This window comes from Lutra lutra, chromosome X, assembly GCF_902655055.1.
Source record: "Lutra lutra chromosome X, mLutLut1.2, whole genome shotgun sequence".
NCBI lineage: Eukaryota > Metazoa > Chordata > Mammalia > Carnivora > Mustelidae > Lutra > Lutra lutra.
The window spans coordinates 93,996,964-94,022,969 of NC_062296.1; the positions used below are offsets into that span (position 1 = coordinate 93,996,964).

Consider the following 26,006-nt stretch of genomic DNA (forward strand, 5'->3'; position numbering starts at 1 on the left):
TGGATGGTGGTAGTGCGGGCAGGATGCGGACTGTTGGGGAGCCCGGCGCGGGAGACCGACCACCCAGAGCCGGGCGCACTGGGAAGACCCGGGCGGCGCCGCCCTGCCTCGGAGCGCCGGGGCTCGCGGCCGGGTAGCCCAGCCCACGGCCCTCCGCCCGGCCGCCCTGTCACTCAGTTTTCTCGCAGCCAATGGCGCGGCGGCCTGTCACCCTCACCCCACCCCTCGAGGCAGAGCCGGGAGGAGGTTGGCGGGGAGGGCGCGGGGCTGGAGTTGAATGATTGAACTTTCCAGCGGAGTTGCGGCGGCCGCGAGGTTCCCGGCAGTGCGGCCCCGGCGCGGAGCTGGGAGCCTCGGCCAGCGCCCGGCGCCCGCGCCCCCGACCCGCAGCCATGGAGCCCGGGGCGCCCGGCGCGGCCCTGACCCTCTGCCTCTGGCTGCTGGCCTGCGGGGGCTGCCTGGCCGGCGGCCCCGGCGCCGCGGCGGCTCGGCGGCTGGACGAGTCCCTGTCGGCCGTGAGCGTCCAGCGGGCGCGCTGCTCGTCCAGGTGCCTCAGCCTGCAGATCACGCGCATCTCCGCCTTCTTCCAGCACTTCCAGGTAGGGGAGCCTCCGCCCGCCCGCGGCCGCCCTGCGCTGCGGGCCGTGGCCGGGGGCGCGCGCGGCGCCTGCCTCCCGGCCTCGGCGCCCAAACTTCTCGCCGGGCTCGGCCCGCAGATCCCACTCCCCTGCGGCGTGGATCTCACCATCGAGGCGGTCGGACCCCCCTTTGCGGCCGCCTCCTTGCTCCCGAAAGGAGAGAGAAGCGTGCACATCTGTCCCCGACTCCCCTTTTCCCCGGTGGAAAGCCCAGTGGAGAGCCTCTTGCGGATTCCGCGGGTGGGTGTGTGCATTTAGTTTCCCAGGACTTCGGCGCGCGGCACTCGGGGCTGGTGGCGGGTCCCGCGAACTCCCCCGCGCTCCCGGGCCCGCGGCGCCGCCAGCCCCGGGAGCGAGGCCGGGAAGCGCGCCCAGCTGCGCCCGGGGACCCGCGCGACCCGCCTGATCCCGCAGGTGCCCGCGGGTGGACCCGTCCGTCTCCACTGAGCGCCGCGTTCACGTTCGGCGGGCGCGGGGCTCGCAGCCCACCGGTGGAGCCGCGGAGGCGGCGAGTCGTGTGTTCCAGAGTGTGTGTGTTGAAGAGGGTGGTGGCGGCGGCGGCTCTGCGCGCCCCAGTTCGGAGCCCGGGAGCTTCTGAGTCAGTGCGTAGTGTGCGGAGTAAGCCGGGGGACGCGGGACTCGGAGAACCATGTTGGGATGCTCCGACGAGAGTCCCGGGGTCAGTGTGTGCCCCCAGCCCTCGCAGGTCCTCCCAGCTTGAGTGTGCAAGAGCGTGTGTGTGAGGGAGCGTGGATGTTGGAGGCTCAGGGGGTGGCACGCTTGGCGCCCGTGCGTTGCCAGGTCCCTTGGGGAGAGCGACAGCGCCGAGGGTCCCCACAGGTCTTGCGTGGGAACCCGGGATGCTGGGGGCGCGTTCGCGCCGCTGGCGGGTTCCGCGGGGGCGCGTCCCCTTGCCTTCCCCCGCCGACGCGAGTGCGCGCTGTCCGAGCTCATTCGCGCTCACGCCTTATTGCTCTCGAGGGCTCTCGGTCTCCGCTTGGCCTTCTCGCTCCTGTCCTTAGCGGCTCACCTGTTCCAAGACTCGGGTTCCTTCTCGCCGCAGGCAACACTGTGGAGGCCAGGAGGAGACCCGGGGCCCTGCCGCAGGTTTTCCGTCTTAGGAAGTGAACCGGGCAGGGTAAAGGGGGCTTCCAAAGGGGCCCTGGGTATTCAGTTGGGAGAGCAGGCGGTTGTGGTGACGGCGGAGTTTGGGGCGAATGTGCGCAGGCTTCGGGGTGTTCATCCTGGCCTGCGGGCTAATGAAAGCTGGCGCCCGGGGCCCAGGCGCTCACGGCTGGGATCTGCGGAGCCCGCAGCCGCTCGCGAAGTCTGCGTGCGCGGGGGTGCGCGCTCTCGGGGAAGCGACCTGTGGTGGGTTTCAGAGAAGCTGGCGCACTCCGAGTCCCTGCTGGTTTGGGCAAAGGGAAACCCGAGTGCTCGCGTCCTGTGCTGAAATGACGCCGACATCCTGGAGAGGGTTCCTCCCTGGCCACCTGGTTTCAAATCCGCCCTGCCCTGCCAGGCCCTCTCCCGGGAAGATGCTGCATTATCGTTTCATCAACAGAAAGCAAAACAGAGCGCCCCGTTCCTGGAGAGGAAGAGTATCTCTGCTTGCCTTTTCTCCTTTCTTTCCTTTCCTTTTCTTTCTCTCTCGTTCTAATTGAACTGTCCGTCGCTGTAATTTATTTGTTTTACAGTTTAAGCGGCTAAAGAAACCGTTTAGATCAAGCCAATTCCCATGAAAGGCTTTTCTTGTGGTCTCCTGGCATGATTTCTCTTCGGAAGAAAAACCGCTGACAGAATGCACATCGCCCAGACAATCCTGATTACATTTTAATTAGCTGGGGTGGAAGAAACTGCAAATTACGGTTAGGACTTAGGAACTGCTGTTTTGGCCATCGACTGCCAAGCCACTCGTGGAGGGTTAACCCTAGCCTGGTAATGCCCATCTGATTTACCTAAATTGCAGGGATTATGTTTTCCTAAGATGTGAAAAGGCAGCGACACACTCTCCTTAGAAACCCTCCAGCTTCCCTGTCCCTCCCCCTTGTTAAATAATTGGGAGATGATGGAGGGGTCAGCTGCCACCAACTCCTTACAGGGCACGTGGTGTTTATTAAGAGGCAGGAAAGGCGGGGTGAGACGAAGCTTGCGGACGAGTCCCTTCTCTCAGGGTCACCCCACCCCTTTGTGCAAAGAAGGCCCAGCAGAAGGCCCTTTCCGGAGCAGGTGGCCATTTTCAACTTCTGTCCCACAGCACTAGGGCTCTTCTAAAGGATGGAAGGCCTGTCTCCGTCCTTGAGGCCAGCCTAGCGTGGGGATGCTTAGATGTGACAGCTGTGAGCGCTTGGCTGTGGAGACCCTAACCTGTGTCATCACGGTGTGGACAGAGGCTCAGAGCTGCAGGGGGGCAGTGCCCTGGAGTGGCCCACAGGCTTGCAGAGGGGCGTTGCAGTCTCACGGTCCGTGCTCCAGCTGCACACGTTTGCCGGCTCTGAGCAGTGATGCTGCTCACCTGGGGCCTTTGCTTCTGCTGCCCGTGGGGGCTTCACCCGTCTGCGCTGCGGCCCGCAGCCAGGCCCGGGCGCCCAAGCGACTCACTACTGATGCGTGGGGATGGGAACGGTGACGGGGGATTCCTGAATTCTCTGGCCCAGCCGCTGACCTGGGAGAGTTCCGGATTTCATCACGGATGGTGAACTGCTTCACGTCCCGGCTAAATGCTGCCTCCATTCATAGAAAGAAACAGGACAAGTTGGCACCTCCCAGGGTGTCTGTTCCCAGCCCCGTGTGCAGGGCGCTGCCCACACTGCCCCTTCAGATTAGCACCTGCCCCACGCACAGCGTCGCTAAAATCCCACTCACCTGGGGGTTGCGAAGGACATCCTTCTGTCCCTGCACGAACAGGAGATCTGGGCTGTGGGGTCTGGAGCGGGGCGTGTGAGCTTTGGAACGGGGCCGGTCTTGCCGCCGTGTGGATGGGTCACTAGGGCCTATCGCCTTCCTGAACGTCCAGGCTCTTGTGTGTCCCATGGAGGACAAGAACCTGCCCGGCAAGGTGGAGGTCGTAGGCGGCGTTGGGGTTACTGGAGTGATGGTGGCGAGGGAGCTAACTCTAACCGGGAGATTAGTCAGTAGCGGCCTCTGTTCTAGGAGCCCTACAAGGCTGTGTAAGGAAGGTACTGTTTGTTTCCCAGCTCCTAAGCAAACACAGGTGCTGAGAGGGCGGGTTGCTCACACAGCCAAGAGACGGTGCAGCTGGGCTCCGAACGAGGGTGCCCGTCAGGTTTTTATTTTGTTCTCTCTAGGATTGGGTTGGTTAGCGGTTAATTTCCTTCAAGAAAGACTGCCTCATTCTCCGGACTGCGTGCAAAATGAAACCGTATGTCCAGTATTTCAGATAGCAAGAGCAAGGAGTGTTGTTAAAGAACCTAGAATATACAGTGCTCTTCCTCCTTTGGTGGCACTGGCAGTGTGTCCCGGGGTTTCCGATTTGCTGTTCAGTGCTGTTCTCGGTAAAGAAAAGTGTAACGATTCAGTGACGAGCGTGGATTTACTCTTCCTCTTTCTATTATTCCGTGCCAGTGCTACGTGCCAACACGGGAGCATTTCGCTTGCAGGCCGGCTCCGCGGCATTTCACGATTTCTGTTTCCTGGTCTGGAGGCACAAGTGAGACCCAGGAAGGTGGGGAGGGGGAAGAGCGAGCCCCTCCTGCAAGGGGCACATGGGTGTGGCGTGCCTAGCCCCACGACGGGGTCCTGCGGGATGTTCATAGACCTCACAGGAGCCCGTGGTCTCCAGGTGCTTGGGTGCTTGCCCAGAAAGAACACGTGCTTGGCACCCTCTTCTGCACGCTTCTAGACCCATGCCTCGAGCCTTGTTTGGGGTGTCATGTTCAGGAGGTCGAGCCAGGGATCTCCCCCCTTCCTGTTCACACGAAGCAAGTGAGCAGCCCCATGTCCAGCCTCCTCACCGGCAGATACCTGCCCCAGGGATGGGTTTGCTCCCCGGAAGCCCTGGACCCCGTCCACTAAAGACATGGTGCTGTTTCCTGCGCGCGAGGAGGACAGCCTCCGCTGCGTCCTGGCCTCATGCGTGCGTCAGACCGTCCTTGGACCCTGGTCCAGGTCCCAGCAGTGCCTGGGGTATGATAGTCCTTTTAGGGCAAGGAGTGGAGAGGGAGAGGCTGGGTGGGAGACTGGGGTGCCAGGGACAAGGGAGTGGGGAGCCAAGAACCTTTCCTGAGGAGGGGCAGGGGCAGGCAGAATCCCGTGTGGTCCAAGGCTCCAAGCCTCCAGAACAAGTTCTGGTTTTCCATCAGACTGCCCATGTGACACAGCCACCCAGGATACAGTCTTCGAGATCTCCGTGCGCTGGCCACAGAGCATCAAGCCTGGTCATTGGTCCCCTGAAGCATGGACCACATGCATCGGTCCTATGTCCCCGAAGCGGTCCTGGTGTGGATTTTTGTACCTCAAGGGTGCAGAACCCTTGGGAGGGCTTAAGCCCACTTGCTTAAGTGGAGGAGTCCCTCATAGGGTTATGGGGGTCCCTCATAGGGTTTTCCACCATGTCCACGCTTGCGATGCCCACCAGCGTTCACTTGGGAATAACCTCTACCCCTTGTGTTTTCAGCCTCACGGGGATATTAAAGAAGAGGGAAAGGAGGGAACATCGTCTGAAATGAGCTCTCTCTTTCTCAGTGAATGTCCTTTACCTTCCGAGTGACTCGCTCTTGTACGCTAGGTGGGATACGCCTTAGCAGAGAGCCCTCTCGTCTGCCCTGGTTCTGCTCATTGTGGCAACCATGCAGGCCAATCTCGAGCCTTCCAGACAGTCATGGCACTAAGCATTAGGAGACCCGGAACCTGTTCTTTCTGTGCCCATGTGGTCTCCAAGGAGGCTCAGGAGAACGGGAGGTCACGTACAACACAGTCATAGCTCTTGTACAGCAGACGAGCGGGGCACGTGTCTGCTTTTTCCCAGAATTCGGCACTGCTCGGGGGAAAAAGTCGATCTTCTCGTTGGAAGATAAGTAGCAGGTTGCTGGCAGCCTGGGCCCTGTGGGTCTAGAGTTTTATTAGTGCTAAGAGATTCTTGTTTAATGGGACATTATTCAGTCTATAAAATACCACGGATAGACATGCTTAGGTGGCCGATGAGAGAGATCAGACGCTTCCCCTACAGTAATTGGAAGCTGTTTGCTTTGGCAAGGGGAGAACTAAGCTGATGATTAGCTCCTTCTACTAGGAGGACCAGCATCTCCTCCAAGAAAAAGCAAATAAACAACGATCGGATCAAAACCCCTTAGCAGCCACACATCAGCTCAGGCCCAGAGACTTCTGGAAGGGCACTTCCGTGGTGAGTTTACCCAGCCCTGGTGTGTCTCTTCACCCTGCAGGGAGACTAGTTACTCGCCACAGTGGCCGAGGGTTTGGAGAGTTCCCGAAGGAAGGGCCGTTGTCCGCTTTGGTGTTTATATTTCCTGGTCTGGGTTCCCTGGATCGCTGGCTGTCTAAGAATTTCTGAATTTAACCAAAACTAAGCATTAGGCTCTTCAGGGCAAATTTTTCTGTTTTTAATGTAGTGGTTCTCCTTGAGTGTGGTTTAAAAGTTTATCTTATTGTGACTATTACAAACATTTAAAAAACACATTAAAGGGGCTCCTGGGTGGCTCTGTCGTTAAGTATCTGCCTTCAGCTCAGGTCGTGATCCCAGGGTCCTGGGATCGAGTCCCGCATTGGGCTCCCTGCTCTGTGGGAAGCCTGCTTCTCCCTCTCCCGCTCCCCCTGCCTGTGTTCCCTCTCTCACTCTGTCTCTGTCAAATAAATAAGTCTCTTAAAAAAAAAAAAAAGGCACTTACTGACTTGTTCATTTCTTTGTGCAGCATATTGTTGAAGAAGAAATATATATGTATACTTCTATATGTTTATATTGTCTATACTCACATACACCCGTATGTAGTTACATATGATACCCTACATGCATGTGTGTGTGTTCGAAGACCTAACCTGGAGTTAAAAGTTACTGTCGTGCAATGATTAAGGCTCTAAGGTTATTATTCCTTGGAAATGACTGCAGTGTGTAACCTACCCTTATTTATTTCTGCCAGTGGGTATAAGACTGTAGGGACAGGCGATGCCTGGCTGGCTCAGTGAAGGGAGCTTGTGACTCTTGGTCTTGGGGTTGTGAGTTCGAGCCCCACATTGGGTGTAGAGATGACTTAAAAATTAAAAAAAAAATCCTTTAAGAAATAATACTGGAGTTGGACAAGCTGATGAAGGGGTTAGTGGGCTCTGCTTGTGTTGATTCAGACGTGAGAGGTTCCTTTGCATAACTTGGTAGTGCTTTACAGAATTTCACACAATTTTGAGGGTGAGGGCTTGGACCACAATCCGTGCAGCACATTGATAGGATCAGAATGCATTTTATATATGAAACACAGGACCAGGAAATCGCAGATGCCCCCATCGCCGTGCCCTTGTGCAAATGACTGCATACGTTAGCCTTGGGAAGACATGTCCGAGCTCACAGGCCTTTCGAGTTCCAGCTTCCGCTACCTCGCACACGTCTGTTCATGGGCTCTGGACCCCGTAGTGTGGAAGTGTGTAGTCTGTCAACATATGGCATTTATTAAGGATGACCTAGTTTCTCCTCTTTTCATTAATCAAAGATACCCCCAACTCTTTCAAGCTTCCCATCAGCAGGAGGTCGCCCGCCTGACCAAGCGGAGCGATAAAGACGTCTTCCTGACCTTTAAGTTACCTGGGGACCGTCATCTTAGAAAATGTGCAATTTCTCTTGGATTCTCTGAAATTCTGAAAATAGGTCATAGACCTATTCCTTCGCAGTAGATGCTGTTGGTGACCTGTCCCGCCCCTCCTTAACCCCAGCTTCTGTATCAGTGGCTAATGGCTTACAGCGGCTCCCCCTTAGAGACTAACCTTTCTCTGATGGGCGCCATCTTGCTCTTGGCTCCCAGCTGGAGGCCACAGGAGGCCAGCCTCCTGCGGGAATAATTCTTGGGCCATTTGTACTCCCCTCTCATGGGACCAGGCCTCTGCAGGTCTCCAGCTAACATCCCTTACCTGTTTCGCTCCTTCTCGGTCTTCCTTTTCTCTTTCCACTGAGGGCTTCTTCCAAGATAGCACATACGCAGGAAGCCCCTTTTCAGCCTCTGCTTCTCAGAAACCCAGTCTCCGACACCTGCCGTAAGAGTTAACCTGATCTCAGTCAACACCGTTTTGTTTTTGATTGGACGACTTGGTGCTTTTAGAAATGACTCGTTCAAGCACACAGATGGTAGCGGGAAGCAGAGAAGGAGAACCAGCTTTCAGAACCCTCAGGTGTTTTCCTTCTGGAAAAATCCCAAGATTTTATACAAATTAAAAAAAACTTTCTAGATGAAGAAGCCCTTAGAGTCCAAACATTTTCTGCTACTTGGATTTAGTTTGTGTCGCCCAATGATTTCAGTAAAAAAGGTCAAGCAGTGCTTGGGTCTGTTCCATTCGTTTCCACGAATATAGGTGGGTTCCTGTGCTTTCGAAGATCCACTATAAAAGTAAGGTTCCTGCTCACGGGGATCGTAGAGTCCAGTAGGGGCTGAGACTGGGAAACAGCTTCGGTCCGCACGTGACTGCAAGGGGGGTTATTCGTATGAGATCTCTGGGGAAGGAGCGTAGCCCTGTAGGGAAAGCGTCCTGGGGGGGTTGACTCTTGGGCTGACCCGCAAACGCTGGCTTCCTCCCGCCCAGAGCAGCCAGCAGCATGAGTGCGCGCAGTCTTGCCACAGTTTAGTCTGTGTGTTGGGGACTCTGAGTGCTCCTCCTGGACGGGATAGAGGGGGCAGTTCCTCAGCGAGCAGCCAGCGTTGGGGAACTTGTCCCTGGGAGCTGGAACAGAGCTCACATCCCTTGTTGTGCAGGTCAGGGTAGGAACGTGCCCCGGCCATGACACTTGGAGGTGTGTGCACGGATCTTCTCCCAGGTTCCCTGCCGGTTATCCACAATTTATCCACAAGTTATCCACGAACGGCTACGCTACTGGCAGATGCAGTGGTCTTCATCGGATCTTCCTGGAGCTCCCGCCCGGACCCCTGAGAAGGAGCTTCAGACGAGCATAAGAAGGTGCAAGGGGGCTGCCCGTTCCATGGCCTCACCGTCATGCCTACGGCAGGACCCCAGCCCGACCTCGTGGGGGTGGCCCCAGAGTAAGAAACTCCCCCGAATTACGGAGGCGCAGGTTAGAACGGACTCAGCATTGCGTTGTACAGCGTCTTGGTGTTGACAGAACAGTGTCACATGAAATATCTGTTTGACCTCCGTAGCAGCTCTGTGAGGTCACGAGCGCTGTTTCTCTTTCACAAATAAGAAAACCGCAGGTCTGGAAGTGAGGTAACCGAGGCTTCACAGCCACAACCCAAGCACCCGTCGTCATCTTCCCAAATATTTACACTAAACGACCCTGCTTCTCAGGTTATTAACAGTGAGAGAAGACAGAGTGGATATACCAACTGTGATGTAATTGAGAATCATGCAGTTTTGGGGGGAAATATCCCTCCATTTCTCGTTGGCTCCTGGAGGCACAATTGTGGATAACTTGAAAGAGTAATGATGTGGTGGAAAAAGCCTTTAAAAATACCAGTCCATCAACACCCATCCCTTGTGCATTTAACCATCCACATTTTTTTCCAGCCAATAAGAATGTGTCAGAGACCATCCCCTTTCAAGGATCTTGGGTTCTAGGGAAACCAGCACAAGTGAGCTGTGTCTCCTGCCCTCCAAAGCATCATTTTCTGCTTGTGAGAGAGACAGACGTTGGAGCAAAGAGTTGCAGAGAGTTCTGAACTGAAGAAAGAAACGATTATAATCGTGTCTCACTTAAAATCGTCATACCTGATGGTTCAGTGTGTGGTCATCATCTCCTAGACGAAGTGTTGTTTTGGTCCCGCGAGTGGATTTTGTGTCTGTCCCTCTGACTCGTCCAGCGACACGGCAGAGCACCACTATGATCCTTGCACACATGTTTTGGAACTCGCTGGGCTCCTTCGTGCCGCAGGGTCTGAGGTTGCTGTCGGGGAGGCCCAGCGGTCTGGGGACTTGTGCCTTCTCTTGTTTCCTGCTTCTGAATGGCGGCGGGATACGTTTGTGGTATTTGCAAGTGGCGATTGTGGCTGGTGTGTACGTGACTGGCACTTCCAGGGACTCACGGTGCCCTCCATGCTGGTCTCTTTGCTTTCGTTTTAGGTCTGGGAGTGTGTTTATGCTTTACGGTTCTTTACAGCCTCTCTGTAAGACACCAGATTGCACAGTGAGGACGGCTGCCCGTGAGAAGAACAGGGTGACAAATTGGCATTCTTTCATACCCTGAGGGCTCAAATCTATCCTGAGGGGAGCCGGAGAAACCGTAGCCTATCCAGAGAGGGAACCTTTAAATTCACATGGTATTTCCGTTTTTTCTTTGAAATTGTAACATTTGTCACTGAAAATGCTTTTTCCTCCCCAACTTAATACCCACCAACTTGAGAAAGCATTGTTACAATGACCTCAAAAGTACATAATTTTCTCATATTGCCTTCTTTCTTTGAAAGGTCAGGTGGATAGGTGACAACCTATCATGTATCATGTATAGTGACTGGAATCTTTATCTTGGGGAAGTGCGTTTTCCTACGTGGTTTGCCCAGGATCTCAGGTGACCTCCAGCCAACAAAAATCCTCATTTCCCCTAATTTAGCATCTAATCATCATGGATGGCTTTTAAAATTTCATAGTTAATGTCTTCTGTGTCCAAAGAAGTGATGAGTGTATGAGTCCAGAAATAAAAATCCAAGAGTCCCTCTAATGAAAGAAAAGACATTAACTTTGCAGAGCAATGCGTCACTTTCCAAAAATGTCATTAATCATACCGGCACGTGGGGCCAGAGGAATATTGGGAATTCACTTACTTACAAATTTCAGGGGCTTTTTCCCCTTATTTTTTCACCTTTTTAAAACCCACTACAATATTATAATGCATTAATTCATATGTTTGAAAGACATAAAATTATTTTTGGTGCTCCTCACTCCCGGCAATGCCAGTGACGTGCTTATCTAGAAACAAACCAGATGGCTTACGTTCTGAGCTGGGAGGTTACTTACTGACGGCTCCTCTGAAAGAAAGGCTAAAACAGTTGAGAAACTCTTAATGCGAACAAAATTCAACCTTTCAGGCTCAAGATGGTTTTACCTACTCCCTGCGTTCCTGCCGGGTCAGCGTCCTTGTTCATGCCGTGTATGTGCCTCGACTCTTAATTTTCTAGTAACACATAACTGAGAAACAACCCTTTTTTAGACTTAAGTAAATGTCTCTGCTCCTGTCTTTCAATGCCTACCCCACTGCTAGGCAGGGCACTCTTGAAATGTATACTGATACCCTTTGTGGACTGCCGAGAAAATTGAGAAAGAGACGTGCAAACGTACAATGGCAGGAGAGCTTTAAAAGAGGACACACACCTTATGCTGATCTGTTGCCTGTGCCCGGGGCAGGTTCCACGCGTGCTGGTGGAAGAAACCAGATATGCGGAGAAGCTTGGCATTTTAGGACCATTAGCTGGCATTCTAGCCGATGGACGGCTTTGTAGGATGCAGATACTGAGCCCCTTGATAATCACGAGGGAATAATAATAGTAATAATAATTATATCCCCCGCATTTGGAAATGTAGAAATGTTTCCCAACAAACCTCCATGCAACAGTTTCTTTTGCGATAACTCAGATTTCCATCCTCTTTCCTCCATGGCGAGCCCTTGCTGGACGGCCGTTTCCCCCCAGTGAGCAGTGTTTTGCGCCCTGTAGGGGAACAGCCTTTTATGAAGGGAGCAGAAGGCCACACCAGCTACACGGAGCTCCAGTGGTGTCCAGGCCCTGGGGCTGAAAACCAGCGTTGCTCAGCAGGCCTGCTCTGAGGGCGAGTCAGGAAAAGGGAAAGTTAGGGATTGCATCACAGCACAGACTGGGTGCTCGCTGCCTGGAGGTTTAGCCTGTTAATTATGAGAATGTTAAGTTTATACAGAACTTACTGATTACTTTTTAAAAAAGACTGAGCTATTTGAGAGAGAGCGAGAGGGAGCACAGTGTTGGTGGGGGAGGGTTAGAGGGAGAGAGGGAGAATCTCGAGCCCATTGTGCACTTAGCGTGGATCCCGACCCAGGGCTCAATCCCACGACCAGAGTAGAAACCAGCCGTGGGATGCCTAACTGCTTGCCTCGCCCAGGCAATCCTGATTCCTTTCTGAGAGAACGAGACAAAACTGGGAAGGGGGGTTGCTGGGCTGTGTATGGTCACCGTGATTCCTTTACATTTCTTCAGTGCCAAGACTTGCAGAGAAAGACGCAGAGATGTTGTCCACCTTTAGAAGCGGTCATTGTTGGAAGGCGGGCATTTTTCTCTCCCATTTTGGCTTCCGTGTCTCGGGCTGTCGCAGCCCTTTGGAACAAGAACCACGCCCTTACGGTCTTAACCCATGTACCCTGCAGTTCCTTTCTGATTTCCTGGGCCATGGGGGGCCCTCAGCAGAGGCTTGGTGAATCTGTACAGCACATCTTTGACTAGAAATGCATTTTCCTTTTCTGTTCCCCGCCACCTCCCCCTGTCTTTTTATTTTGACACGTGTCTGTACCAGTTGGAAAGCAGCACAGCCAAAGCCATGTGCTGATCGTTCCAGAAATGGACTACATCTGGGAAGTTATTTTCCCATTGGGCCAGAATCTCAGAGAAAGTGGGGAACTTCTATCCTGTGTTGCTGGTGTGTGTGCACATTTTTGTATCCGGGATTATGAGATCATGTCCTCACAGCTGCAGAGAAATTAAGCAAATTCTGGACGGAATGGATTCACTTGTTAAATGCTGCGCTGACCGTAGGAAAACCTATTGGGAGGTGAGACCACCTTACAAAAGATATCCATTTGTATTTCGATCTATTATTCAAGAGCCGTGCATTTGTGTAATGTTTGGAACCTATTTTTAGGAGGGCAAGGTTTGTACAGTTTAGTCCCATTATGTACTCTACAATTTCAGAAAAAAAAAAATGAGACTCCTTTGTTGAGCAACCATATGAAATTAGGGCTGAATGTTTGGTTTGTATGCACGTGGGGCTCCTGCCTGGCTCATTCGGTAGAGCGTGTGACTCTTGATCTCGGGGTTGTACGGTCTAGCCCCACGTTGGGTGTAGAGAGTACTTAAAATGTTTTTGTTTGCATGTACATGTCGGTCGGTGTACTATGCATCCGTGCCTAGCTCAGGCTTTCTCAGTCCTGGCAGTAGTGATATTTTGGGCCAGGTGGTTCTGTGTTGTGGGGCTGTCCTGTGCCTTTTAGGTTGTTCAGTTGCCTCTCTGATCTTTACGCACTGGATGCCAGTAGAATCCCTCTCATCCCCGTCCCAACAAACAAAATCTTTATCTAGCTATGCAGCTGTCTGTCCAAACCCTGAAATCAGGCCGTGCCGTGGGGCAAAATCCTCCCTCCTGACCTAGGGTAGGTCTCTCTTCTTCACATTTCTCTGGATCTGTATGTGTCTCTCCATCCGTGTCTGTATTTAGGCAGGCGTGTCAAAATCTGGAGACACATACATATGTACGCACGTATACATGCGTCTTTTGTTACATATTCCTGTGTCCTGGGTGGAAAAAGAAACTCGGAGCCAGAAACGGACAAGCTGATTGCATTCACCATGTTCTACGTACAACGTGGGAGTTGGAAAGGTGCTCATTTATGCCTCCACTGGAGAATTGAGTGAAGAAAAGGCACTTGTTTCTATGAAATGCGATTCGAAGACAAAAATGCCGTCCTTCCATTCTACGGCAGACGTTCTTCTGAAAGGAAACAACTGCATCTCTCTCTCTAATAATGCTGATTCCGCACTGAATTTTTCTCCAGAAACCAATATTGCTGTGTACATTAACTACCTAAAATTTGAATTAAAAAAGAAAAAAGTAATCGTGCTGATTCTGAGGCTATGTCCTAGAACTTGTGGATGTAAGCCTTTAAGAAAATACAGGGTTTTATTTTTTTCCTTTAAATACCTGCTAATTTAAAATTTTATATATATATATTTTTTTTAATTTTGTGAGCTGGTCCTAAAGTCTGCTTCTCTTGGATCTTCTTTGCAAGTAAACTGCTTTTCCTTTTGAAGAAGTTCTGTCTTTGAACCTTCTCTGAGACCGTTTCACTGCCGTTTGCTCAATTTCCTGACCTCGAACATGGGGGCAGTGAGTGGGCCGAGGTGTTTCACTGGGTCCCACTATGATGGAACTGAGTGCGAGCAGGACCTCTCAGGGAGGTGGCTTCCCAGCAGTTTTGACTGTTGCTGTTAAGATGAGCGGGGCACCTGGGGCGCCTGCGTGGCTCAGTGGGTTAAGGGTCTGCCTTCGGTCAGGTCGTGATCTCAGGGTCCTGGGATCGAGCCCCACATCGGGCTCTCTGCTCATCTTCTGTGCCCCGTGCCAAAGATCTGGGGATTTGACAATGAGTAGTGTGTCCCCTTGAACCTTGGTGCTTCACGGTCTGGTCCGAGAGCCAAATTTAAACAACCTGAGACCAGAGACCTCAACAGACCCCTCACCACAGGAAGCATACAGGGGGCAAACAAGCATATGAAAAGATGCGCTCTGTGCCAGAGGTCCTTGGGAAACGCACCAGAAAAGAACGATGAGATACTGCTCCGTGCCTGCGAGCATGGCCCGGATCTGGAATGCGTCGGGCACCAGCCAGGCTGCTGGGGACGTGGAGCAACAGGAACTCCTGTTCACGGCTGGGATGATGCAAAATGGTGCAGCCGCTTTGGAAGACAGCTCGGCCGTGTGTGTTAAAAGGAGGAGACCGTCAGAGACCGCAAGCCCCCAATGGGAGTCATTTGCCCTCCCGGACAGCAGACCAAGACTCACGTACAGTTTCAACCTGCCCCAGGAACGGGGGCTTTTAGCGTTGGACCTAAAATTTCCTGATCTGCTCTAGCGATGGAATCTACACGGAACAAATCCCTCCTATTCCTTTCCCCGCCAGAAGCAAGTGTCATCCTACCTCTCCTTCCATAAGAACTTCCTGTTCTACCCTTTTCCTTTGAAAACCTTCCATTTCGTGCCGTCCATCAGAGCGTCTCTCTTCTTACCAGACGGCATGCTGCCTGCGTTCACGAACTGCTTGATAAACCCAATTAGATCTTAAATTTACTCTGTCAAATTTTATTTTTTTAACATGACACGAGACCTACTGTTCTCATACAATACGCTAATTGTGCTCTTTGGTATTTACCCAAATGAATTGAGGATTCACGTTTCTAAGAAACTTGGCATGGATGTTTGTACAGCTTTCTTCATAATTACCCAAATTAGGAAGCAACCAAGATGCCTTTCGTAGGTGAATGGATAAACAAACTGGGGTCCACCCAGATAATCAGATACTCCTCAGTGCTCACACGGAATGAGTTATCAAGCCACAGAAAGACGTGAAGAAACTGAAATGCCTGTTATTAAGGGAGAGAAGCCGATCTGAAAACCCTCAATACAATGATTCCAAATATATGATATTCTTGAAAAAGCAGAACATGGGAGATAAGTGTTTGTCGGTTTGGGATGGGAGGAGGATGAATGAGTCGGGTGAGGAGTAAGGATTTTCAGGGCAGGGACCCTACCACTTATGTGCTCTTGTGGTGGTAGATCCCTGTCTCCATACGTCTGCTCAAACCCACAGAACACCCAACACCCACCGTGAACCTAAGCGTAAACTACGGACCCTTGCTGAAGAGGCTGTGTTAGCGGACGCTCACCAGTGGTAACAAGTGTACCCTCTGGTGGGAGGTGTTGATGACCGGGGCGGCCGTGCAGGTGTAGGGGCAGAGGACGTGGGAAATCGCACCACCTTTCTTGTCCTTTTGGTACAAACTTAAAACTGTTCTAAAAATTAAAATTTATTTTAGAAAAAAGTAAATAAAATATTTTCAGTTTTCAGTTTCAGAAACTCACCCTCTGAAATGTCTTTGACAATGCTTAGGTGAATGGAATTCAGATGTCTTGCATGCACTCGTCACTTAGTGATTTTCTATTCTCTTATGAGGCCTAAGAATAGATTCAGTAGGATTTTTACTTGAAATTTGAAATCCTGGATAAGTATTGTGTAAGGAGAAAAGGGCATTGAATTCTAGGTCATCTAGTCTATTATGAAAACATACCTGACTTCCCAGATGCTGGGTGCTTATAATTCTGCACGTAACACACATTTTTCCTGGAATTGATTTTTTGGGAAAGTGCAGTCTTTTCTTGGGGTTATTTCTGTTCATCTTGTATCACATTTAATTCATCATGTTTTCTCAAGTGGTCTCTCATTAAAGCATGCTGTCTTTTGAAGTTCATATTAAAATAACCCAGAATCTTGATGAATGGGTTGCACTCTCCTATAAGTCAGGGTATAATTGACTACAAGGTGCTTGATTTTAGTTTGATTAATTACTCTGCACTCTCTAACGAATAACACATAACTTAGCACCACAAAAAAGTATATATCACAAGCAAACAATGTGACAAAAATCTGACTTCAAGTCCGTTAGAATGGGAAAAACATGTAGTTTTAGTATTTTTTCTTTTCTGTTTAGGTTTTCCCCACTACAAATAGAAGTCAACTAAATCCTGACTCTTCTGGCCTGTAAGTGTATAACAAGGTGGTAGATTTTGCTTTCGTATTAGAATAAGTACTTTTAGGACTCAATGTATTATGAAACCTGTTATTAAAGTATTCTGTACAAATGCAAATGGAAAAAAATCATTCTCCTTTACGAAGCATTGAATGTTTGTGCAAGTCGAAATTTTCAAACAGTTTTTGCTGTAACAGCAGGAGAATTCAGCTCCTGCTCTCTGGAAACAGCTTCTCTCTGGCTGCTGTTAATGCTTGTAAGTCATTAGCTCAATAACTTGAAATTAATCCTCTGCTGGTCAACTTGCCAGAAGCCCGGCATTAATGTGCCTTGTGGGAACTGCTTATTAGGAACAACAGATCACACCTGTCAAGCCTCACATCTGTCCAGCCTCTATGGTGAAAAATAGGGAGATTGGAGAGTGCCTTTAAACTCCTTTTTCTTTTTGTCCTCACTGTTACGCTGAGCAATACATAACATCTTTCCAGAGTTGTTTCTTACAAAGAGGCTCATAGGCAGAGGTGAGGCTGAGCCAGAGTGGAGGCTACACCGGCCCGGTCTGTGCTGGGCGTCCTCGCCTTGAGCAAGCCGTGCAGACGCAGGCTTGAGCACGTGCGTGTGCGCACACTCATCCAGAGTTCGGTTCATTGCTGGATGCAGAACACGGTTTCAGTAACTGGAATGCGAGGAGACCTCTGCATGCTGGGCAGGGGACTCCGTCTACTTGGCACACGTGGAGAGAGAGGAGAAAGAACCATTCGGAGGTATTTTTCATGGAGTCAGGGATAGCAAAGTGAGGGGACTTGTTCTTCCTTCCCTGAGGTTCTGCAGCTAGAGCGAAGGTCACGGTCGCCCAGCAGGCCTCTCACGACGCAGCTCCTTCATCCGCCCCAGCACTTCTGATGCTGCAGGTCTGCAGTGAGACCCTGGCACTTGCCTGCCTGACAAGCTTCCGGCCCATGATCTGGTCTCGGGGCCCCACTTTGCGAACCATTGATGTCAGCTTCTCTACGCGCTAGCTTTCTCTCTGGTGCCTCTCTTTGCTCGGAAACATGTGCCCGGTTCCTGCACTTGGTCCTCCGTTCTCGGACTCTTGGACCCGCATTCTTCTTCCAACCAGCCGTCCCTCATTCGGGGTCATTCTTAAGGTCTGGCTGACAAAACGGGAGTCCGCAGTGGCTCCCATGGCAGAAACGTAACTGAGGACGGAGTGACTTTCATTGCATTCATTTGTCAAAGGAGAGGATTGGAATCGTTGCTTTCTCTTTTGAAACCTCTCTTTTGTGGTTCCAGGTCGTTGGGGGAAGGAGCCCATGGGTGCCTCCTCTGACCATGGGTGTTCAGGGATGGAGGTCTAGAATGAAGACTCCTCAAGGGGAACCTTAGAGAGGACAGTTCATAAGTAGTCAAGGTCCAGTTATGGAACAAAAATAAAGCACATCAGGTTGAGGACACGGACGTAGCGTAGAAAGAACAGGCTGAGAATAGACTTCTTACGTTGCGCGAGAACCATCTCATCGTGAATGTGTGGCTGTTCCACACTTAAGAGGTCCATTTTCACCCAACGCTGTCCTGTTGGATCTGAAACGGTCTACGTCATGGTGGACAAGTGCCGCCTTATGATGCAAACATATGCTCTAAGAATTCAGTACTCTCTGTAAAGACAGACAAGACACGAGTTGTTGTCCGCAAGATGCAGAGACAGATGGGTCAGAGTGAGACACTGTGCTCTGCCGTATGCCTGGCCGTGGCCGGCAGTCCAAAGTTAAGGAACAAACACTGACAGTGATTTTTCAAGCCAACAGGGAACATCCGTGAAGATATTAAGGCAGGAATTCCCAACGGGGTGCTGTTGGGGTGTGGTTCAAACCACATAGCATTGGCCCCAGGGCTTTAGTTTCGTTGCTGTTATGGGATGATTTGTGTCCCCCGTTGCCCAGATATGGGAGTCAATGGCCTAACCTTCAGTACCTCCAAAAATGACCTTATGAGGAAAGGGTTGGTGGAGATGGAGTTAGTGAAGATGAGGTCAGACCTGAGCAGGCTGAGCCCTTGAAGTAATATGACTGGGTCCTTACGAAAAGGGGAAATTTGGACACAGATGCTCGTAGGCATGAGGACATAAGCAGAAGGCCATGTGAAGGTTAGACTGGGTGCCATGAGCCAAAGAAACATGGGAAGTTAAGAGAAAGATGTGGAATGAATCCTTCCCTGGAGCCCTCAGCAGGAGCATGGCCTTCTTGACACCTTGGTCTAGGAACTCCAGCCTCTAGAATTATGACAGTCACTTTCTGTTGTCTCAGCCACCTAGCTGTGGTCCTTCCTTGTAGCAGCCCGAGGAAACTTGGTCACTATATTTCCTTTTGAATTTTAAATAATATGAAGAATGCTGTGACATTGTGGTTTATAAGGAATATGTATCTGGTAATTCAGGTGACCAAAATAGATTTCTCACGTATTTGGTTTTCATGTACTGGTTCCTGGGTCGAACCCCTTGAAATTTCCTGTGATGTTGATGTAGTGATGGAGGTGTCTTCTGTTATGTTAATGAGGGGACTTTTTTGGAAAGTCCTGAAGTAACCTAAGGGTGGGGGCAGGTCGCTAGTGGCACCAGCCTGTGAACAGAGGGTTGGGACTTCCAACCATTCCACTCCGTCCAGAAGGGGAGAGGTGCTGCAGGTTGACTCAGTCACCCGTGGCCAGTGATTTAATCAGTCATGCCTGTGTCATGAAGCCATTAGAAAAACCCAGCAGAGGAGGGTCTAGAGAGCTCCAGGGCTGGTGAGCACATAGCAGTGAGGAGCCTGGAGAGGGCCTGAAAGCTCCATCCTCTTTCCCCATACCTTGCCCAAAGTATCTCTTCTATCTGGTTATTCTGACAGTACAACCTTTTATTCAAATTTAGTCGCCTAGTAAAATGTTTCTCTGAGTTCTGTGAGCTGCTCTAGAAAATCAGTCAAACCCAAGGAGGGGGTTGTTGGAACCTTGGGTCTTTGGCCTGGTGGTCAGAAGCACAGGTAGGAATCTGCACGGAGTGATTGGTGGGCTGGGTGCGCTGTGGAGCAGTCCTGGAGGCCTGAGCCCTTTGCCTGTGGAATCTGAATTGAGTTAAATTCTCCCACACCCTCCTGAGGTCTGGTTGCTGCTTGGTGAGGTGTAGGGAATCCCACAGCCCATCCTCCATTGGAACTGGGTGCAGGAACCCAAAAGAAACAGTCTTCAATGTTATTGGATTCATGTTCCCCAAAAGGGGGTTATGGGTTGTGGGTTATGAATTCAATGTAGAAATTCATAAGATTGATCTTACTCATAAGCAATGGAAAACCATTTTTTTTCTTATTATATCAAAACTTCTTAAGGGCTCTTGGAATTCTGACTTCTCCATAGTTAATTGCATGAGCCACCCAGGACCGTAGACCTCTCGGAGACCTTCTACATTATTAATGGTCACCTTTTATGTGCAAATCATTCATATTGATGGATTCTGCCTCTTGCCAGCTTGACTACCACTTTGACTTGAAATGATCACAGATGGTCTTCATAAATATCTGTGTCTGCCTTACAAAAATACTCTTGTCTTTTTAGAAAAGAAGAAATGGATTTTTTTCGAAAGCTTGCATTTTTGTGATAAGGGACCTGGTTCTGGTGACTCCAAGTTGAGGCATGCTTTCTGTCAGGATATTCTGTTTGAATCAGCCATGGGTTGCCCATTTTTAGCCTTTGGGGGCTATATTGTCTTCATCTACACAAGGAGAACATTGGGCTCGAGTCTCTATTTAAACTCTCACAATTTTCATAATGCTCTAGAATGTTCTCCAGAGTTTTGTATTGCCAGTATTGCTGATAGCTTTCACATGTGATTCAAAGCCACAACTGTGAGTAACCTCGTGTGTCCAGAGAGCCTAGGCGGGGTGGTTTTGAGGGTTAGCGCCATTGCGGGATGCTTAGCTCCTCCCTTCCAACGCACTCTGCACTTGCCCTTCTCCTCAGACATTGGTGAGCATTGTTCAGAAAGGTCCCCATGTCACGTTCACGTTCAAGGTGTGGGTTGTTCGCATCATCCTCTGCGTCGTACCCCATGAGTGTTATGGAAATGAATAATGTCTGTGTGATCTTCCTTCTTCATACTCTGACAGGATGGACCCCATGTTGTGTCCTCATCTGGTCTGGACCTTTTGCTAAGGTGTTGTGCGTGTTTTGGAGAGAGTGATGAGAGCGTTTCGTTAAGCACAGAAGAGGATATCAGCAGGCAGGAAGTCTGACCTTCAATAACTGTTCAATAACTTCAATAACTGTTGCCCCGAATGCGTTTCAACAGGAATTCAGGGACGGAAAACTCAATGAGATGAGAACAGGGTAGCATGTTACTGAGATGCTGAAACTCTTTCCCTTGGAAAGTGGCTTGTGTTATAAGACAATTACATGTCATTAACGAGTTAGATTTGTCTTGTTTTCAGCAAGAAGATGGATTACATGAACCTCCAAGGTCTTCACTGAATTGTAATTATATGGTATCATCTGAGTCAGAATTCTGCAGTTTACAAACATTTTGAGTGGGTATTTAGAAACACATTTTGAGTCCCTTTTCTTGTCCTGGTTACGTTTAGAGAACAGCTTGGCTATGTTTGGATAGACTTGTGGACTCTCCCAGAAGGGAGTTGGCCCAAATGCCCACTGATGGGAACGCCTTGCACAGAGGCAATGTTAGTCATGATGTAGAAAGTCCCAGAGAGGTCTGGAGTCCTACCCAGCTTAGCTGATTACCTCTGGCGGAAACAGAATTCTAAATGCCCTCACAACATTTTGATAGAACAATAACTTGGCTTTCAGTTGCTATGAATAAGGGCACCATTTGCACACTACCAGGTGGGACAGGGCTGAACCCTGATGTAACTAAGAGAGCTGATGACGTCATTGTTTAAGTGGCTGGGTGCATGCTTTCCTATTTTGCTTGAATTTCTCTTGACGAATTTTTCTGTTTTGTTCATGTTTAAGACATCGTATGATAGAAGTACAGCAGCAGCAACAAGAATTAGGGAAAGAAAGGACCAAAGAAGCCTCCTAAACATTGCTAGTCATTAAAGTATACTTTCAGCGAGTTGTAAATTTGCGCCCCATCCTAGCCATTCCAGGGAGCTTGAGCAAAGGATGTAATTAAGAATTGTGTATTTACATTGTTTTTCTGCATTGTTCTTGCATTTTTTTTCTGCTTTTTTTTTTTTTTTTTTAGATTTTATTTATTTGTCAGAGAGAGAGGAGAGCAAGCGAGCACAGGCAGACAGAATGGCAGGCAGAGGCAGAGGGAGAAGCAGGCTCCCCGCCAAGCAAGGAGCCCGATGCGGGACTCGATCCCAGGACGCTGGGATCATGACCTGAGCCGAAGGCAGCTGCTTAACCAACTGAGCCACCCAGGCGTCCCTTTTTTTTTCTGCTTTGATAATGACTTTAATTCTTCACTGGAACTTTGGAATGGTGCTGACGCTTTTTTTAAGGAAAGGATTTCTCTTGTTCTCTCAGTGGTTGGGTACACAGCCTCACAACAAAGTTGCTTTTAAATGCACAAATGAAAAATAGCCGTGGATAATGAGTTGAAACATTCTGCAACAACACTAGGTTTTTCTTTGATGAACACCTTCAAGAGAATACACTTCTCTTAGTTTCATGAATTGAATTTGTAATGCGTCCCAAGCTAGCTTGGCCCACTGAGGAAGACCTGTCTGGACTTAGTGAGATCTGTCCTTGGGCGAGAATGTTCCCCGGCTCACCTGCTGTTTCCCGTGGTTCCACTTCCATCTTTGGCACTGGAAGGGCGCCCTTCTGCCTGCCACCAGTTGGTTCATTCCTTCAGCACCCTCACCTTTTTCAAAAGATGATGCTTTCTGTCCCCTTGGCTTTATTGTAACTTGGATTTTTCCAAAAGCCTCTCAGTTGGAGAAAAGTCTTTCCTCCTGGATGTGGTGATGGGAAGGCACAGTTGTTATTCGTGGAGCACATTCTGAGCTTTCGAGATGTGAGCTCAGAACCTGGCTGGGCGATGTTCCCAGGATCAGCCCCCGAGGGGGACTGAAGGACACAGCGTCTGGCAGGAGTTGGGCTGATGTGGTACCACAGCACCATCTGGAGCTGTGCCTGTGAACTTACCCTGCCTGGGACAGGGAGCTTGGTCCTTCGTCCCACAGCATCTACCAGACCGTCGTCCCTCCATGTGGACTTCTTCCTGGGGTGTGGCGTGGTTCACTAACCTCTCTTCCACTGAGTACGGTTTCCAGGTGGGGAGAGGTAGAGTTTGGCCGTGAACTGTCTGAGCTCAACACCCTTAGTAGGTATGTCAATTTCAGCCGTGGACGCATAGGGACATCTGGGTGGCATGTGACAGGATTCACTACCAGTCATTACTCTTTTTTTTTTTTTAAGATTTTATTTATTTATTTGACAGAGAGCTCACAAGCAGGCAGTGAGTCAGGCAGAGAGAGAGGGGGAAGCAGGCTCCCTGCTATGCAGAGATGTGGGGCTCCATTCCAGGACTCTGAGATCATGACCTAAGCTAAAGGCAGAGGTTTAACCCACTGAGGCACCTAGGTGCCCCCCAACCATTACTCTGGTGTGCCACAGAATTCTCCCTATGGGGTGGAAGCGGTTCCAACTGTTGGCACACTAGGGACCTACCATCCACCAGAACTCTTCTCCCTCACACTTTTTATTTTTATTTTTTTAAAGATTTTATTTATTTGTCAGAGAGAGAGAGAGAGAGGGAGAGAGAGCAAGCACAGGCAGACAGAATGGCAGGCAGAGGCAGAGGGAGAAGCAGGCTCCCTGATGAGCAAGGAGCCCGATGCGGGACTCGATCCCAGGACGCTGGGATCATGACCTGAGCCGAAGGCAGCTGCTTAACCAACTGAGCCACCCAGGCGTCCCCCCTCACACTTTTTAAACCGCGCTTTTCCACTCTGACCATAAACACTTAACCATTTTCATGCTTTTATTTGCTTTCTACAACCACTCTGTATCGTTCATCACTAGACCTTCACTCCGTAATCCCTCAGAGTTCACAGTCTGTTGTCCTAGAGTTTACCACAAGGGTCACAGTGTAAGCAACATGTAGGACATCTGTCAGTCCACAGATTCCGGGGTCCGATCTCGATCCAGAGAGCCTCAGTGTGTAACAGATTCTGCACATGGTTCTTTGAACCCCCCAGTGTGGGAAGCTGTGACACAGGCCCTTTCACTTTTAATTTCCTGTGGCGTCCTGTCTGCAGCCCATGATGTATCATTTTAATTTTGGCTCTTTTGGTCAATAGCTTTATTTTTTTTTTTTTTTTGCCCTTTGGATAATCTCCGACTGCAGATTTCTGACTCTGACTCCATTAAGCCCTAAAGATGCCTACGTGGGTGTGTCATTTTGGGGTGTGTCATTTCAGGGGTGGGTCCTGCTGGAGAAACTCACACAGTCTGGGGCGCATGGGTGGCCCAGTCAGTTGGGTGTCGGACCTTGGCTCAGGTCATGATCCCCGGGTCTTAGGATCAGGCGCTGCCCTTGCTGGGGAGACAAGCTTCATCTGCTGTCCTCTGTCCTGCTCGCTCTCAAATAAATAAATGAAATATTTTTAAAAGATGACACAATCACGTGGAATGGTGTTCCTATGAATCTGCATAGCGCACGACCTCAGGTAAACATCTGTACCATCCACCCATCCTGGCAGTGTAGTTCTACTCGCTTCAGCTCCCACGTTCCTTCAGCAGCTAACCCGGATATTCACGCTGTCGTCCAACATCTCACTTCTTTTGGAAAATTACTTACGTCCTAATTTCACTGAGAAGAACAAACAGCACAAGAAGCTCCTTCTGTCCCAATTCACGTCTGTAGAAGTTCTGTATGCACGTGCGACGTTCGAGGCCATCGAAAGTCACACTGAGTTTATCTTTTCGTGGTCTGGACAGTCCTCCATGTAGCACTGATAATAATCCTTCACTGCCTATAACCACAGGCTCACTTTCTGTGACACACGGGTCAGTTTAAGAAGTCGCAGGTCGTTTCTTGAATACAGGTTAGGGAACGGAGGGGCTGCCCCCGAAAGAGGAACTCTCACGATGTGTCCTTATGGGGAAGATAAGGTTTGTCGAGAGCCATCATGAATTTGTAGAAGAGATTTTAATAAGAAACCATGGGTGCAACATCCATTTTTATGCAACCCTAAGAAATGAAAAAAAAATTACCGTAAAATCAGGACACAAGCTCAGAGATGGTCTTTCATAGAGGAAGCATCATTTGGGGGTACCTGGGTGGCTCCGTCGGTGAAGCATCTGCCTTCGGCTCAGGTCAGGATCTCAGGGGCCTGGGATGAAGTCCAGCCTTGGGCTCTCTGCTCAGCAGGGAGCCTGCTTCTCCCTCTTAGCCTTCCCCTGCTTGTGCTCTCTCTCTCTGTCACATAAATAAATAAAATCCTTTTTTTTCTTTTTGTAAGAAACATCATTTAGTCCCACTAATATCTTGTTCTGTAATACCTTTTATTTGGTCCAGGAGTTTTGGTGATTTCTTTTGTGTTTCATTTGCATTTTGTGACTCCTTTTGTTCATACATCAATCCTCCCATGACACAGTGTCATCTGCTGTGTCCTATTGCTTGCTTACATCCTGTACGGTATTGGCTAAATACGAAAGTTCAGGCTTGGGGCAGTATTGGCCACACTTTTTCGTTTCTTCATTTGCATGTCTGCATATACCACAGTTTCCCCTTTCAATGCCAAACCATTCTCTAATTATATCAATCACATTTTTTTTATTTAAAAAACTTTTTGAAGGTTTTATTTATTTGTTAGAGACAGAGAAAGGGAGAGGAAAGGAACAGGGGCGAGGGCAGAGGGAGAGGGAGAAGCAGACTCTCCACTGAGCAGGGAGCCCAACACAGGGCTAAATCCCAGGACTCTGGGATCCTGACCCAAGCCAAAGGTGGGCTGCTGATAACTGAGCCACCCAGGGGCCCCTGCACTGATCACATATTATTTATATTTATTTTATTTTTTTAAAGATTTTATTTATTTATTTGAGAGAATGAGAGAGAGCGAGCATGAGAAGAGAGAGGTCAGCAGGAGAAGCAGACTCCCCACGGAGCAGGGAGCCCGAGGCGGGACTCAATCCTGGGACTCCAGGATCATGACCTGAGCCACCCAGGTATCGCACTGATCACATTTTAAATGGCAGGGAAACCCGCCCTGTGTGGAAGCAACAATGTACACACCTTAGTTTCACTGGTGAGAGCACGCACAGCCGTGACCGAGTCCTCGTGCGTGAAATGTTGACCACGGTGACGGGTCAGCAGTCATGGTGTCGTGTTCACCGCAGTCGGGGAAAGATGACAGTCCGGTTGTGTGTCTCAGTGAAGCACAGTGTCTCACAGTTTTGCCCACGGTTGCTGAAAGGACATATTCTATGTCCCAGAAGTGGATCCTGGGCATTAACTCTCATTTCCAGAACTCCCCGCCCCTCTCATTTCCGCCAGTCTTTTCTTCTGTGCTTCGTGTCTAATTACTATGGATTACAGCGGGTGTAGCTGGGACGCTCACACGTTAGTGGGGACCCCCTCCCCCAGATTGGACAGTCCTGAGGGTTGCCACGGAGGCTGAGCTGAAGCTCCCTAGCCCACCGTAGCATCCGAGGCGCAGACCCTGCCGGAGGGCCGACTGACGGCCAGCTCTCTGTAAGCCGGGGC

General features: G+C 50.1%; 1 protein-coding gene across 1 annotated transcript in view; it reads left to right on the top strand.

Moving 5' to 3' along the window:
* Positions 1–290: 290 nt before the first annotated feature.
* Positions 291–26,006, top strand: part of ANOS1 (anosmin 1) — a 174,307-nt gene continuing 148,591 nt past the window's right edge. Inside the window, exon 1 of the mRNA XM_047714920.1 lies at positions 291–599. Coding sequence (XP_047570876.1) covers positions 393–599 — 207 coding nt within the window. The 5' untranslated portion in view covers positions 291–392. The remainder of the gene's footprint in view (positions 600–26,006) is intronic.